Source organism: Palaemon carinicauda, chromosome 4, assembly GCF_036898095.1.
Source record: "Palaemon carinicauda isolate YSFRI2023 chromosome 4, ASM3689809v2, whole genome shotgun sequence".
NCBI classification, from domain to species: domain Eukaryota; kingdom Metazoa; phylum Arthropoda; class Malacostraca; order Decapoda; family Palaemonidae; genus Palaemon; species Palaemon carinicauda.
The window spans coordinates 52,639,755-52,653,782 of NC_090728.1; the positions used below are offsets into that span (position 1 = coordinate 52,639,755).

Consider the following 14,028-nt stretch of genomic DNA (forward strand, 5'->3'; position numbering starts at 1 on the left):
ATTATATGAGAAATTATGTCACTTTCTTGACTTCGCCACACACCTTTCAAAACGAGTCATTATAGGGTTGGAACTATTTATAATTTCTTAGTCTCGTCCGTTGAGTTAACGGATGTTATCAGTTATCACTTTGTCGTTTATCTTTTTATCTGTTATTTCACGTGTAGGATTTGCACGGAGGTGATTCATCTCTAGACCTAATTGTTGGTAATGCCGAGATATTCTTAAAAAAAAGACAATTTAGTATCATTATTTTACCAATAATATCTCTCTCTCTCTCTCTCTCTCTCTCTCTCTCTCTCTCTCTCTCTCTCTCTCTCTCTCTCTCACACACACACACACACACACACACACATATATATATATATATATATATATATATATATATATATATAAAGGTATAAAAAACTAGCTAATGGAAAAAATCAATAGCGTATATGACTAACTACTATGAATGGTATTAATAGACTATGAGAAAGCTTTTGAGTCTATCAAAATCTCAGCAGTAATCAAAGCCCTTCAAAAACAGATAATGGAAGATTCTTTTGTTAGGACACTTGAAAATATTTATATAGGAAGTAAAGCAATCCTAAAACTACCTAAAGATATTGACGAAATTCCGAGTGAGAAAGGAGTTAGACAGGGTGACCACATATCCCCCTAATTATTCACTGTATGCCTATAAGTATTTTCTTTTAAAAAATTCAGATTGGGAAAATGTAGGAATTAGTATTAATGGGGAATATCTTAACAACTTAAGATTTGCAGATGACATAGTTGTGTTTAATGTATTATGGGAGGGATTACAAAAGATGAAAGATGATTTAAATATAGAAAGCAGAAAATGTACACAGGACTGAAAATGAATATGAGTAGGCCTAAAACTAAAAGAATGTTCAATGGAAATGCATAGAGACAACAAATAAGAGTTATGGATTAATCTTTAGAGATTGTTTATTAACATAACCTAAGTACTTAAGACAGGCAGTAATTGTTTCCCAAGGACACAAGACCGAGGTAGAAAGAAGGATAAACATGGGATGGAGAACATTTAGTAAACAAAATGAGGTTATGAAAAGTAAAATACCACTTTCTCTAAAGATAAAGTATTTAATGAGATGGTCCTACCATTATTAACTTATGCATCAGAAACTTTGAGCCTTAGACCATAAGCTACTTACAACTTAAAGAGCTATGGAAAGAATAATGATGAGAATAACACTATAAGAGACAGAAAAAGTGTAATATGGATGCGAGAACAAACTAAAGTAGAGGATATTCTAACAACACGTAAGAAAAAGAAATGGACATGAGGAGAACATATAATGAGAATGGCAGGCAATATTAATAACAGAATGGGTATCTAGAGATTGTAAAAAGAATCAGGAGAATGAAGAGAAGACGATGGATTGGCAAACTAAGAAAAGTTTACGGGTGTGGACTGGCACAGAAAGACCATAAACAGACGCAAGTGGAAGTACATGTCTGAATGAGGCCTTTGTTTTGCAGTGAACTAGTAACGGCTGATGGCACACACACACACACACACATATATATATATATATATATATATATATAGAGAGAGAGAGAGAGAGAGAGAGAGAGAGAGAGAGAGAGAGAGAGAGGCGAAAAAAGTGGGAAAAGATACAAAGAAGATATATATATATATATATATATATATACATATATATATATATATATATATATATACTGTATATATATATATATATGTATATATATACAGTATATATATATATATATATATATATATGTGTGTGTGTGTGTGTGTGTATGTGCGCGCGCGCACGCTAAGCAGTAATAAAAGATATATGCGATGTTAGTATGTACGAAAAACCTAGAGCCAACGTATAGCAGTTCAGAGTAGAGTACGTCGAATTCAAGGAACTGGACCAGTTTAGAAAATAATTGTCGAAAAAGAAACAACATTTATTAGGGATAACTCAGGATAATCCGGGATTATCCGGTATAATACGGGATTATCCGGTCATAAGGTAAACCCAAGGCCAAAAGAAGAATAGGCTAAATTAACATTACGGAATGAACACGGGCTAGAAAGAATTAATCCACAGACACTCACAAAATGCGTATTAACCAATCAATATTTCCCCCTTACAAAACTTTATAAACGTCTGGCTGTAAATTAGAGTCAATAATACCAATTTCAACTGTATTGTTGCACGGAACTATCGGATATCGATCCCACCTAATTTATAGGCAGTAGGTTAGCCAGGGCACCAGCTACTCGCTGAGATACTACCTCTAGAGAGTTACTGGATCCTTTGGATGGCCAGATAGTACTACATATTCTCCGCAAAAAAAGAAAAAAAAAATCTAATGAAAATTTAAATTCAAATGTTGTGAACCTGGTTAAATAGGCTACCGACCATGAATAGAATATCATTGTTTTAGGTTGTCTGTTAGAAATGGAACTTAAAATTAAACGTTGATGGCGAATTTTGTCTTAGGGTTACATGTATAGACTGTCCATTAGGAAACCGTATTATCGTCATTATTAAGCGATATACTTTGGTTTTAGCATTCTGAATTGATTGTGTACTGAGACTTTGTGTTACGTGTACTCCATTACTTACTTTTGCTCTAAGAGCTGCTTTTCTGGTCCTGTACTGCAGGAGAACCTTACTTTCAAGCTGCAAGACTTTTCATGTCATTTTATCATGTAAATTTCAAGGCTTTCAATATTTCACACACGCATTGCTCGTTTATTGTTAGATCCATATTATCAAAGCTCTTGGAAAAAAAGAAATACTCTTCTATGGGCAAAGCAACTTGGTTGCAAGTGCTGAAAATAAGAGAAATTATTTTTCTATGACGTTTTGTGCCCATGAATGCACTAGATAAATAAAAAAGACGAACAAAAATGAAAATCTTATATCTATATGTCCACCTTCATATATTAAATTGATGTAAATAGTTTTCTAGATAATTCTATTGTGTAAAGTGTTTGCAGAAATGTCTGCACTGAACTAGCGAAGAGCATTCTACTTTCAGTTATGTCACTAGGTAAAGAAAAATAAATACTTAGTTTATATTTGTGTTCTCCTTCATTATTCATAAATTAATTTATTTAGATAGATTGCTTGATTATTCTATTGTAAGAGGTTCTTGCAGAAAGGTCTGCATTATCATTATTATTATTATTATTATTATTATTATTATTATTATTATTATTATTATTATTATTATTATTATTATTATTATTATTATTATTATTATTATTATTAAGCTACAACCCTAGTTGGAAAAGCAGAATGCTATAAGATCAAGGGCTCCATCAGGGGAAATTAGACCAATGCGGGAAGGAAACAAGAGAAATAATGAACAACTAGAATAAAATATTATAAGGACACTAACACTATAAAAATATATTTTATATATAAACTATAAAAACTTAAAAAAAAGAGTAAAAAGAAAGAAGAAAGAGAATAGTTTGTCCGAGTACAGCCTCAAGTTATAATATGGTCATTTGTCATGATTTACGACAAGTATATATAAAATGCAACCTCTTCATGATTCTGTATATTTAAGATAATTTTGTGAATATATTTGTTCAAAATTGTCTCTGTAACAACTTCTCACAATAGTTTGAAACCCAAAAACAAGTTCGTTGTGAAGTGTTTTCCAAAGACCACTTCTAGTTGTCAAAGACAGGGTTGCCAGATTGGCCTTTTTTCAGGCCAAAAAATCTCAAATTTGGCCTTTTTAAAAAATTGGTTGGGGTTTAGTAATATCATGAAAAAGGTGGGCTTAAATACTATATTTTTGGCCTTTTTCTAATAATAGGTAGGCCTTTTAAAGCTACAGTTGATTTGAAGTTGGTCTTTTCTCATTTAGGAAACCTGGTAACACTAGTCAAAGAGAGACGAAGAAGAAGAAGAAGAAGAGTTAAATGTTAAGGACTTTTTATTAGTTGACTGATTGACAGTAAATTGTTCACTAAGCCGTAAAACCAGACTTGTCAAGAAGTCTGGTTTCTAATATAATAATAGGAGGAAATAACCGTTTGAAATATCCCATGACGTGGCAGACATAAGGAGGAGAGTTCACAAAAAAGGTACGCTAAAATTATCTTTTGTTGTTGACGTTATTTTTGTAATTTTAGCCTACGGGACGTAGGACCCTGAGGTAGGGCAGGCCAGAAAAAAAGCCTACCTATTGACGCAGTAGTTAAGCGTTATAACATGAATAATAATCTGGTTTAAATCATTTATATAAGCAAGGTTAAACTTTCCAATCTCACCCTGTAATACAATACAAAATTACCAACTTTCCAAGGTAGCCTAGCCTAAACCTTCAATTATTTACATCCATGGGAAAAGTTGCCGTTTGATAAATTTGATTATAATTTCTACAAATGTAGGACTGATGATTATTAGTAAATGTCACCCATAAACTCCTATAAGGGTAGGGGTAGTTTGTAGCGCTACGGCCAAGCGTCCTAATTTGCTTATTATCGCTCCGACTGTTATCTTGTATAGAATAAAAACGTTTGGAAATGGTCTACGGATCTTAAATATGTTGTGTAAGGGGGTGTCCGGGGGGCGCAGCCCCCCTGGGTAAGGACACGGCTTTTAGCATAGGTTAGGTGGGTTTTTTAAGTTAGCTTCTCCCGTCGTACTCGTAGGTAAGGAAACTGTTGTGTAAGGGGGGGTTCGAGGGGGCGAAGCCCCCCTGGGTAAGGATACGGCTTTTAGCATAGGTTAGGTGGGTCTTTTAAGTTAGCTTCTCCCGCCAAAATCGTTTTTAGAACGATGGCCACAGTTCAGAATATTCCCGTTTTCTACGGGATCTGGCCGTCATCCTACAAAGGCTCCCTCATAAATGGGTAGTATGTAGAGTTCTACTGATTGCATATATCCTCAGTAAAATTATGATTTCGACTAATGCGGGATTTCCGATACTAAAATGTATGTTTATGTTTATGTAGTCGGGTTGACCTATATTTCTCCTGAGCCTTTGTGTAACGACGGATAGGTCCTCCCGTTGGATAGAATAATAGAACACCTCCTAACCTAAATTTCCCCCCTAACCTAACCTTTAAGCTGTGTCCTTACCTACTTATCTAACGTGTGCTAACACCTGCTGCGACCTCCTTAGACTGCTGTCTTCTCAGCGATAGAGTTGAAAATACGGGAGTTTTTAGCATGACTGTCATGATATACCCAATTTTTCCTACCCGAGCTTTTGTTGAAGAATTGGTCACAGTAGAAAAATGAAGTAAAATCATTCCAAGTTAACTACAGGTAACCTAACCTATCCCTTCCTTATATTACATTAGCTTACCTAACCCAACCAAACACCCTAATCAAACTTATAATGAAACTATTATGTCTGACTCTACTTTATCGTATACAGTGTGTTGTGAATAATTTTGAGCTTTATTTCAGCTACAAATGAGTACTTTTAGAGATGAGGAGCCCCTTAAAGAACAACAATAATAAAAAAGTTAAAGTTGCGGGTTTTAGGTCTCCACAGAGACGATTTACATCGTCCTCCTCGGGCCACCATTAGCCAGCAGGGACTAATACTAGTCCCCTCTAACCTCCCCCCCAGGCGCCACCCTGGGAGTACCCCCCGGTAGAAGGTCTCACGGTATTCGCGTCCCTGGCGGGGACCGAACTCGGGATCTCTCTAATAAAAATCCGCGACGCTACCAACCTTGCTATTCGGAGTGTTCCATAGTGGGACATTGGTGTTTTTGGGTGTGGGACTGCACAAAATAATTTAGGTATTACTATGGAGCTACACGGGTAAAACTTTACTAATGAAAAAATTGGGTTATATATAGAATAACTTTTTATTTGAAAACCGACCTATATTTCTGTCGCAAATAAATACAGTAGTTGAGAAGATACAGTATACCTTAATATATCCTACAGTTATGGGGTCCACCCAGTGGGAACCATGGGTTTTGGATGAGGGAAAATTTACTGGTGAATCGATAAATAATGGTAAAACTATATATGGATCCTGTTCCCCTGAAATTTTTATTTCACTATTTTGTTTACATTTTCGAAGTTGGACGTTTCTGCTCCTGTTTGTGCATAGCTTTTTGTGTGATTACAGGTTTATACTTCCCTCCCATAAGCCCACCTACTTGTTGCACGATTACGATTTTATACTTCCTGCGCACCTACTTCCTTCCCCTACCATATGACGAAGTTTACCATATTTGGGTATGTATGTATGCTTGAGCGTGACGTAGAAAGTTCTGTGACACATCCTGTGTTCTTATTAAAGCTCTTCAGTTCCTTTTGTACCTGTGTTATGTGTCAGATGTGCTTTATGGTGCCCAACGTAACAAAGTGTAATGGCTGTTCTTTTGGATATTTCGTTGCTATAGCCAAGTTTCACTGTGATTATCGTGGTACAGTACTCCTGGTGTAGTGAATATTTTTTCTAAGAGCTCGTTGTGTTATCTCCCAAAGGTTAAAGTGTTCCAAATGCAATTCTGACTTAGCTTTCAGGGAAGATCAGTATGTTTTCCACTGCAACATTTGTTTAAAGATTGCCAAGACAATAAAGAGACGTAGGTATCAAGCACAAGGTGAGGAATTATGTGTATCATAATGTGAGAATTTATTTGTGATTTACTTTGCCCCATCGCTAGGTGTGTGACCTGGGAAAGGGCGGTTGGGGGGCCTTGGCCACCTTTGCATGGTCTGTGACCTGGAGACTACTAGGTTAGGTTAGGTGGGTTTGTTAGGTTCTGTGGCATTTTACAAATCTCAAAATGGTTTCATAATCACGTTTTGTCCTGTTTATGCACACCCGTAGTCCCAGGTTCCTACCTGTGTCCATTGGAAAGTGGGGGCTCCATAATGGTAGAACGGCCTATTTGCATTGGAAATAAAGGTCAAATTTGTTGAAAGCACACTATTAACTGTAGGAAAAGCTGTTTTTCTCATTAGAAATATTGTCCCGTGTTGTTGTATAATTTTACTGTGATTTATATAAGGGAAGCTGTCAAACCTTACTACACCCACCTAGCCCAACTTAAAGGCTGGGTCCTCTTTACTTATCGGGGGCTGCATCCCCCTTCCTCCCCCTCTCTCTCTTATGATGCCTGAAAACTGTCAAACTAAGGTTGTTTTAAGTTTTTATAGTTCATATTTATACAAGATTTTTTTTAATGTTGTTACTGTTTTTAAAATATTTTAATTGTTCATTACTTCTCATGTTGTTTATTTTTAAATATAAAACTTACCCGCTGGTTATATAAAAGAGCTGAAGTCCCTGACGCCAGGGACTTCAGCTCTTTTATATAACCAGCGGGTAAGTATATTCAAAAATTTATTTTATTATGAAAATATCATTTCCTTATTTCCTCTCCTCACTGGGCTACTTTTCCCTGTCTGAGCCCTTAGGCTTATAGCACCCTGCTTTTCCAACTACGGTTGAAGCTTAACTAGAAATGATAATAATAATAAGAAGAAGGTGGCGGTGGCTGGAATTTTCTTGATCTATGTTGTTCTTTTGCTAAGGTTGACTTGCATATCTTGGTGAGGTAGGACTTCTTTGGCAGGAAGATCGTTCAGTTTACTTCCTCCTTTGTTTGTGATTAGAGGAAGTACTATAAGTGACTGTTCAGTGTACCAGAAGAAGGGGCGTGGCTTCTTCTCTTCCGGCTGCTAACTACCGGCTATTGCCGACACCTCGTTATAAGTTTTTAACTGCCGATTTCTATTTCTGCTTGAATCAAATCTCATGTTAAAAGACTGTGGTTTGTATAGTTAGGAAAAATACACATTACTCTTAAAATTTGCGATTTTCCCACTTATATTCATGAGGAATCTAGTTGAGGATTTATGCAGATAAATGTAAGTCATATAAATCATAGGTTTTGAAGTCTATGTAGCTCTGCTTTAATGCCCATTTCCAGATTTATTCTTGTTCTTGTCATTTATTACTGTATTATTTATTAGTAATATACTGTATTTTATTTTAATTCACAGGTAGATGAAATACCATAAGAAATGGACAAAAATGATGACGAAGCAAACTACAGACCTCAAAAAAGAAAGAAAACGGTTAAGGAAGACTTATCCATGGGTCCAAAAATGAGTGTAAGTTTCTATACCCCAGTGTATGTTTGAGCATTGTGCAGTTTTCTATACATTATGATTAAAGATAATGCATGAGACCCTTAGTACTATTTTAATATTTTTTGCAATACCATTTTACCTGGCCATAAGCACTACAGGATTTAAGTTTGTTCCTGCTCAAAATACAAGCTCTACATTCTTTACATAGGAGATAGATATCAGCGTAAGCTGGCATACGGGTATAAAAACTTTTATCAAATTTATAGTCAAAATCCTGTTTAGTTATTTCTAACATCAATGAGGTTTTAACCATAATAATTTGAGTACTCTATACTTTTCATCCATATCACAGCTGTCTCATCTTCAAACCTTTTTTTTCAATATTAATCTTACCCGATAATCATGTAGCTGTCAACTCCGTTGCCCGACAGAATTCTACGGAAGGGATACGCCAGCGATCGCTATACAAGAGGGGGGTGTACTCACCAGCGCCACCTGTGGCCAGGTACTGCAGTACTTCTTGTTGACACCACCTCAATTTTTCCTCTGTCGTGCCTCCGGCTAGACCTACATGGATACGCTGTTGATTCTGGAGTTTTTGCTCACGATTTGGTGATGTATTTGCTCTAGAGTTTAGCTTTCGCTATTCAGGAAGTTTTATCATTAGCTTAGCTAGCTTTTGGAATTAATTTGATTAATTATGGTGACGAAGAGAGTATGAACTCTCTTTCACTTTTAAATGGCCGACCCTTCCCTTAGACGGAAGTGTTGGTGTCTAAGAGAGTATAGACTCTCTTTCTTAATTTTGCTTAACAAAAGTTATAGATTTATTTTATATCTCTCCGCCTTTTATAGGCCTCTTCGATTAACTTCCTTTTATTATAAACTTATTAAAATTATTTTTTATATTTGTTTATATTCGACCTTTCCTAATAGTAGGCGGTCTTTTCTTGGTACCGAAGTTAATTAACATTGAGCCCGTCATTTCGGTTTTACCTGTTAACATATTATGCTATTTTAATGTTTTTGAAAGAATTTCTTTGATAGTCTCGTACTGTTTTCAAAGTTGAACTAACGTTTTGTTTTGTCTCTGCAGTTGTTGACGTTCAGAACGTTCAACTTGCGCTCTATCGTTACGATAGAGAGAAAATTTTCACGGTGTCACGTTGCAGTAAGAGTAAACCGTTTCTAGCGTTTTGTTCATTCTTTCTTAGCTTAATGGTTTTAATTCTAATAAAGGAACTTTTTTTTGGGAAATCTTTCAGTTTTTTTCCTTTAACAATAATATGTTTTAACGATATATATGATTGGGCTCTTCTCTCAGGTTCTAAGTCAAGAGAGAGAGAGAGAGAGAGATAGAGACGGAGGGAGAGAGAGGAGGATAAACGTTTCGTTCAAGCGAGTAACGTTGTTATCGTTTTTGCTCTTCTCCCTAGTCTCTTTAGGGGAAGAAGGTAAACGTTTCTAGAGTTTTATTCTTGTTCTCAAGCTTTATGCGGTGAGAGATTTTAAACGTAGTTTATTTGATCTAGTGTTTAGTCTCTTTCCAGCCACTGAATTATTTATCTTTCATTAGATTTTTCTGTTACATTGTAATTCTGTTTTCGCAATTACTAACTTTTAAGGAAGGATAGAATTGCGTGTTTCAGGTACAAACCACTTAAAGTTTCGAGTTCAGTGAAATAAGTGCAAACAGAAAATCAAAAGTGATAAGTGATAAGCGCAAAGTGTTACAGTGTTGCGTTCGAGGGTTCGTCTGTTCGTGCCAGTTGTTCGCCTAGTCTGGGACCTCTTACAAGCTCCCAAGCCCAGGGGAGAAGTAATGTCGAAGGACTTATGGGTTCAGCAGGCCTTGATCGACGAACAGACGTTTTCCCTCCGTGGTTTCGGGTGTATCTACACACGTTGCCGACGTGATCACCCCACCCACACAAAGACGAGAGAGCCCTTTTATACCTCGTCTGCGGAAAAGGTTTCTCGCAGAAACCATGGACCAAATCTTGCAGCTTTTAAGTGCAAGTCGGTCCCTTCCGCACAAGTCCAACTCCTAGGTGTAGCCATTAGCCCTGGGTCAGTTCGGACTTGCTGCAGTACGACAACTGCACACCTCCCAGAGAGGCAAGGTGGTATCGCAACAGGCAGTAGCTCCGTCTGTTGCCGCACCAGCTGTTTTAGACCCTCAGTCTCAACGGACAGTAGCTCCGTTTGTTGTTGTCTTTCTTAAACTCTAGCGGTCTATACTGCAGACAATGCAGTCTCAGCTTGCGGTGTTGATGCAGGAGTTTCAGGCAGAGAAGGTTAATACACCTCCTCCTGCGAACGCTCCTCCTCCTCTGCGCAGTACAATCTGCCAGACGTATGAGGTTGAGGTTCCTCTAGCTACCTCCATGCGTGAGCTGCCGCGTTGGGAGTTGCCAGATACCAGCGCTGTGCAGCAACCTCCACTTTCCTTGGGGCAGGAGCCTCTTACCACGCAGCAACCTCCTCAACAATGGGGGCAGGAGCCTTATGCCTTACAACCTCCTCTACCCTTGAGGCAGGAGTATCTTGCATTACAACTACCCTCGAGGCAGCAACCTCTTGAGGTACGACAACCTCTACCATCCTTGAGGCAGCCACCTCAGCTCTCGCAGCTGATACCTCCCCTTTCCTCGAGGCGAGAACCTCAACTCTCGAGGCAAGCACCTCAAGAACCTCAACTCGTGAGACAGGAGCCGCTTTCGGCGCAGCCACCACCTCAACTCTCGCAGCACCCACCTCAAGAACCTCAACTCGTGAGACAGGAACCTCTTACTGCGCAGCCACCTCAACCCTTGAAGCAAGCGCAACTCTTGAGACATGAACCTCATGCAATGAGTCAGCCACCTCAACGCATGCATCTGCCACTTTCTCCTCAGCTTGAGCCTCTTCCCATTCAACTTGAACCACAATCTATGCAGCATGAGCCTCTCTCTGCGCAGCTACCCCCTCAACCCTTGAGGCAGACGCAACTCTTGAGGCAGGAACCTCACAGGATCAAACCATGAGGCATGAGCCTCATGCTATGCGACATCCTATGGGCTCTCGTGGCATGGTTGGTTTCGACCTGGCCTTTCATTAGAAGGGGCTAGTGTTCGATCCCAAGTATGAGGTAGAAATTTATTTCTATTTTGAACACGATGTTGTGTTGATATTTATCCATATTGACTCATTAGAGGTAATTTGAATGAATTACTACCAATTGTGTCACGTGGTGGCCCGGGGAAATCTGGTAAAACTCTCTGGTAAAGAGACTGATATCTCACCAGGTAAATCCTCGGACAGCTAGATTAGTGTCAGGATCAGATTTCTTTTAAGCAGCATGAGCCTCATCCCATGCAGCATGAGCCTCATCCCATGCAGCATAAGCCACACGCCATGCAACATGCTCTGCTTACCTTTCAGCATGCTCTACATACAGCATGCTCTGCATACAGCATGCTCTGCATGCCTTGCCGCATGCTTCTCAGTCACACATCTTTGGTTGTTGCCAACTCACTAGACTGTCAAGCAGTTTCATAACGTTGCCTTCTGGTCTGCTGCTTTTGCACCAGTGAAACCCTCACTGAGAGAACTTGGCTTTTCTCGGATATGGTCCCTGTAGATGAGAAAGTGCTATTCTCCCTCCTTCTGATATTCCCTTGAGGACTCTGTCATTTGGAGAGGAGCCTTTAGCTGCGTAGCCTCCTATGGACTTTTATTTAAGCATAACATGCTTCCAGGGAAGGTAATGGTTCCACTTCAGTCGCTAACCCCGTCTGTTACCACACCTGCTCCCATAGACCTTGAGCTGTGTTGCAAGACATGCAGTCCAAGCTTAGTCCTTGTTAGAGGATTTTTTGTTTACGGAGTCAGTGTGTCACTGGGAAGACGTTCAACAACCAGCAGAAGTGACTTGTTGTGACGCAGTGCGGCAACCTCAGCAACCCGATAAGGAGTTGTCTGTACGACCCAGACAGTCTAGACAGCTTCGGGTTGTCACTGTACTTCCTCGCTTCCCCATGGTTGACAGTTCACAGACTGTGCAGCAGTACCATGATCTTGTGTCCGGCTCCGTCAGACGACTGGCTTTTAAGAGCTCCCACAAGTCGTCGCTGTCTGGAGATTCTCAGATGGACTATGGATCTGACCAAGGAACTGGGCCTCCTGGTCAATTTTGAGGAGTCCCAGCTCGTCCCATCCCAGACCATTGTCTACCTGGGTATGGATCTTCAGAGTCGAGCTTTTCGGGCTTTTCCGTCGGCCCCAAGGATCTTCCAAGCCCTAGAATGCATCCAGAGCATGCTGAGAAGGAACCGATGCTCAGTCAGGTAGTGGATGAGTCTAACAGGGACACTTTCATCGCTGGCCCTGTTCATCGTGTTAGGGAGACTCCTCCTCCGCCCCCTTCAGTATCATCTAGCTGCTCACTGGATAAAGGACATGACGCTAGAGACGGTCTCAGTTCCTGTTTCCGAAGAGAGGAGGTCTACTCTCGCGTGGTGTAAGAACAGCTTTCTTCTCAAGGAAGTCTACCTTTGGCTGTTCAGAAACCCGACCGCCGTCTCCTCTCGGACGCATCAGACACGGGCTGGGGTGCGACTTTGGACGGACAGGAATGCTCGGGAACATGGAATCAGGAGCAAAGGACACTTCACATCAATTGCAAGGAGTTGTTGGCGGTTCATCTGGCCTTGATAAACTTCAAGTCCCTCCAGCTTAACAAGGTGGTGGAGGTGGACTCTGACAACACCACAGCCTTGGCTTACATCTCCAAGCAGGGAGGGACTCATTCGTGGAAGTTGTTCTAGATCGCAAGGGACCTCCTCATCTGGTCAAAAGATCGAAAGCTCACGCTGGTAACGAGGTTCATTCAGGGCGATATGAATGTCATGGCAGATCGCCTCAGCCGGAAGGGTCAGGTCATCCCCACAGAGTGGACCCTTCACAAGAATGTTTGCAGCAGACTTTGGGCCCTGTGGGGTCAGCCAACCATAGATCTGTTCGCTACCTCGATAACCTAGAGACTCCCGTTGTATTGTTCTCCGATTCCAGACCCAGCAGCAGTTCACGTGGATGCTTTTCTGCTGGATTGGTCCCATCTCGACCTGTATGCATTCCCGCCGTTTAAGATTGTCAACAGGGTACTTCAGAAGTTCTCCTCTCGCAAAGGGACACGGCTGACGTTGGTTGGCTCCGCTCTGGCCCGCGAGAGAATGGTTCATAGAGGTACTGCAATGGCTGGTCGACATTCCCAGGACTCTTCCTCTAGGAGTGAACCTTCTACGTCAACCTCACGTAAAGAAGGTACACCCAAACCTCCACGCTCTTCGTCTGACTGCCTTCAGACTTTCGAAAGACTCTCAAGAGCTAGGGGCTTTTCGAAGGAGGCAGCCAGAGCGATTGCCAGAGCAAGGAGAACATCCACTCTCAGAGTCTATCAGTCTCAAGGGGAAGTCTTCCGAAGCTGGTACAAGGCCAATGCAGTTTCCTCAACCAGTACCACTGTAACCCAGATTGCTGACTTCCTGTTACATCTAAGGAACGTAAGATCCCTTTCAGCTCCTACGATCAAGGGTTACAGAAATATGTTGGCAGCGGTTTTCCGCCACAGAGGCTTGGATCTTTCCACCAACAAAGATCTACAGGACCTCCCTAGGTCTTTTGAGACCTCAAAGGAACGTCGGTTGTCCTCTCCAGGCTGGAATCTAGACGTGGTCCTAAGGTTCCTTATGTCATCAAGATTTGAACCTCTCCAATCAGCCTCTTTTTAGGACCTCACATTAAAAACTCTTTTCCTCGTGTGCTTGACAACAGCTAAAAGAGTAAGTGAGATCCACGCCTTCAGCAGGATCATAGTTTTCACATCTGAAACGGCTACATGTTCCTTGCAACTCGGTTTTTGCTAAACGAGCTTCCTTCACGTCCTTGGCCTAAGTCGTTCGAG

General features: G+C 40.3%; 1 protein-coding gene across 9 annotated transcripts in view; it reads left to right on the forward strand.

Annotated features, from left to right (window-relative positions):
- The first annotated feature begins 3,890 nt into the window (after positions 1 to 3,890).
- Positions 3,891 to 14,028, forward strand: part of LOC137639954 (golgin subfamily A member 4-like) — a 190,250-nt gene continuing 180,112 nt past the window's right edge. For 5 of the 9 annotated variants that reach the window (XM_068372265.1, XM_068372272.1, XM_068372266.1 and 2 more), the window contains exons 1-2: positions 3,891 to 4,093; positions 7,995 to 8,105. In XM_068372265.1, coding sequence (XP_068228366.1) covers positions 8,016 to 8,105 — 90 coding nt within the window. In that variant the 5' untranslated portion in view covers positions 3,891 to 4,093; positions 7,995 to 8,015. Of the gene's footprint in view, positions 4,094 to 7,992; positions 8,106 to 14,028 lie in introns of all 9 variants that reach the window. The other 4 variants (XM_068372269.1, XM_068372267.1, XM_068372270.1 and 1 more) reach the window with 2 other exon arrangements.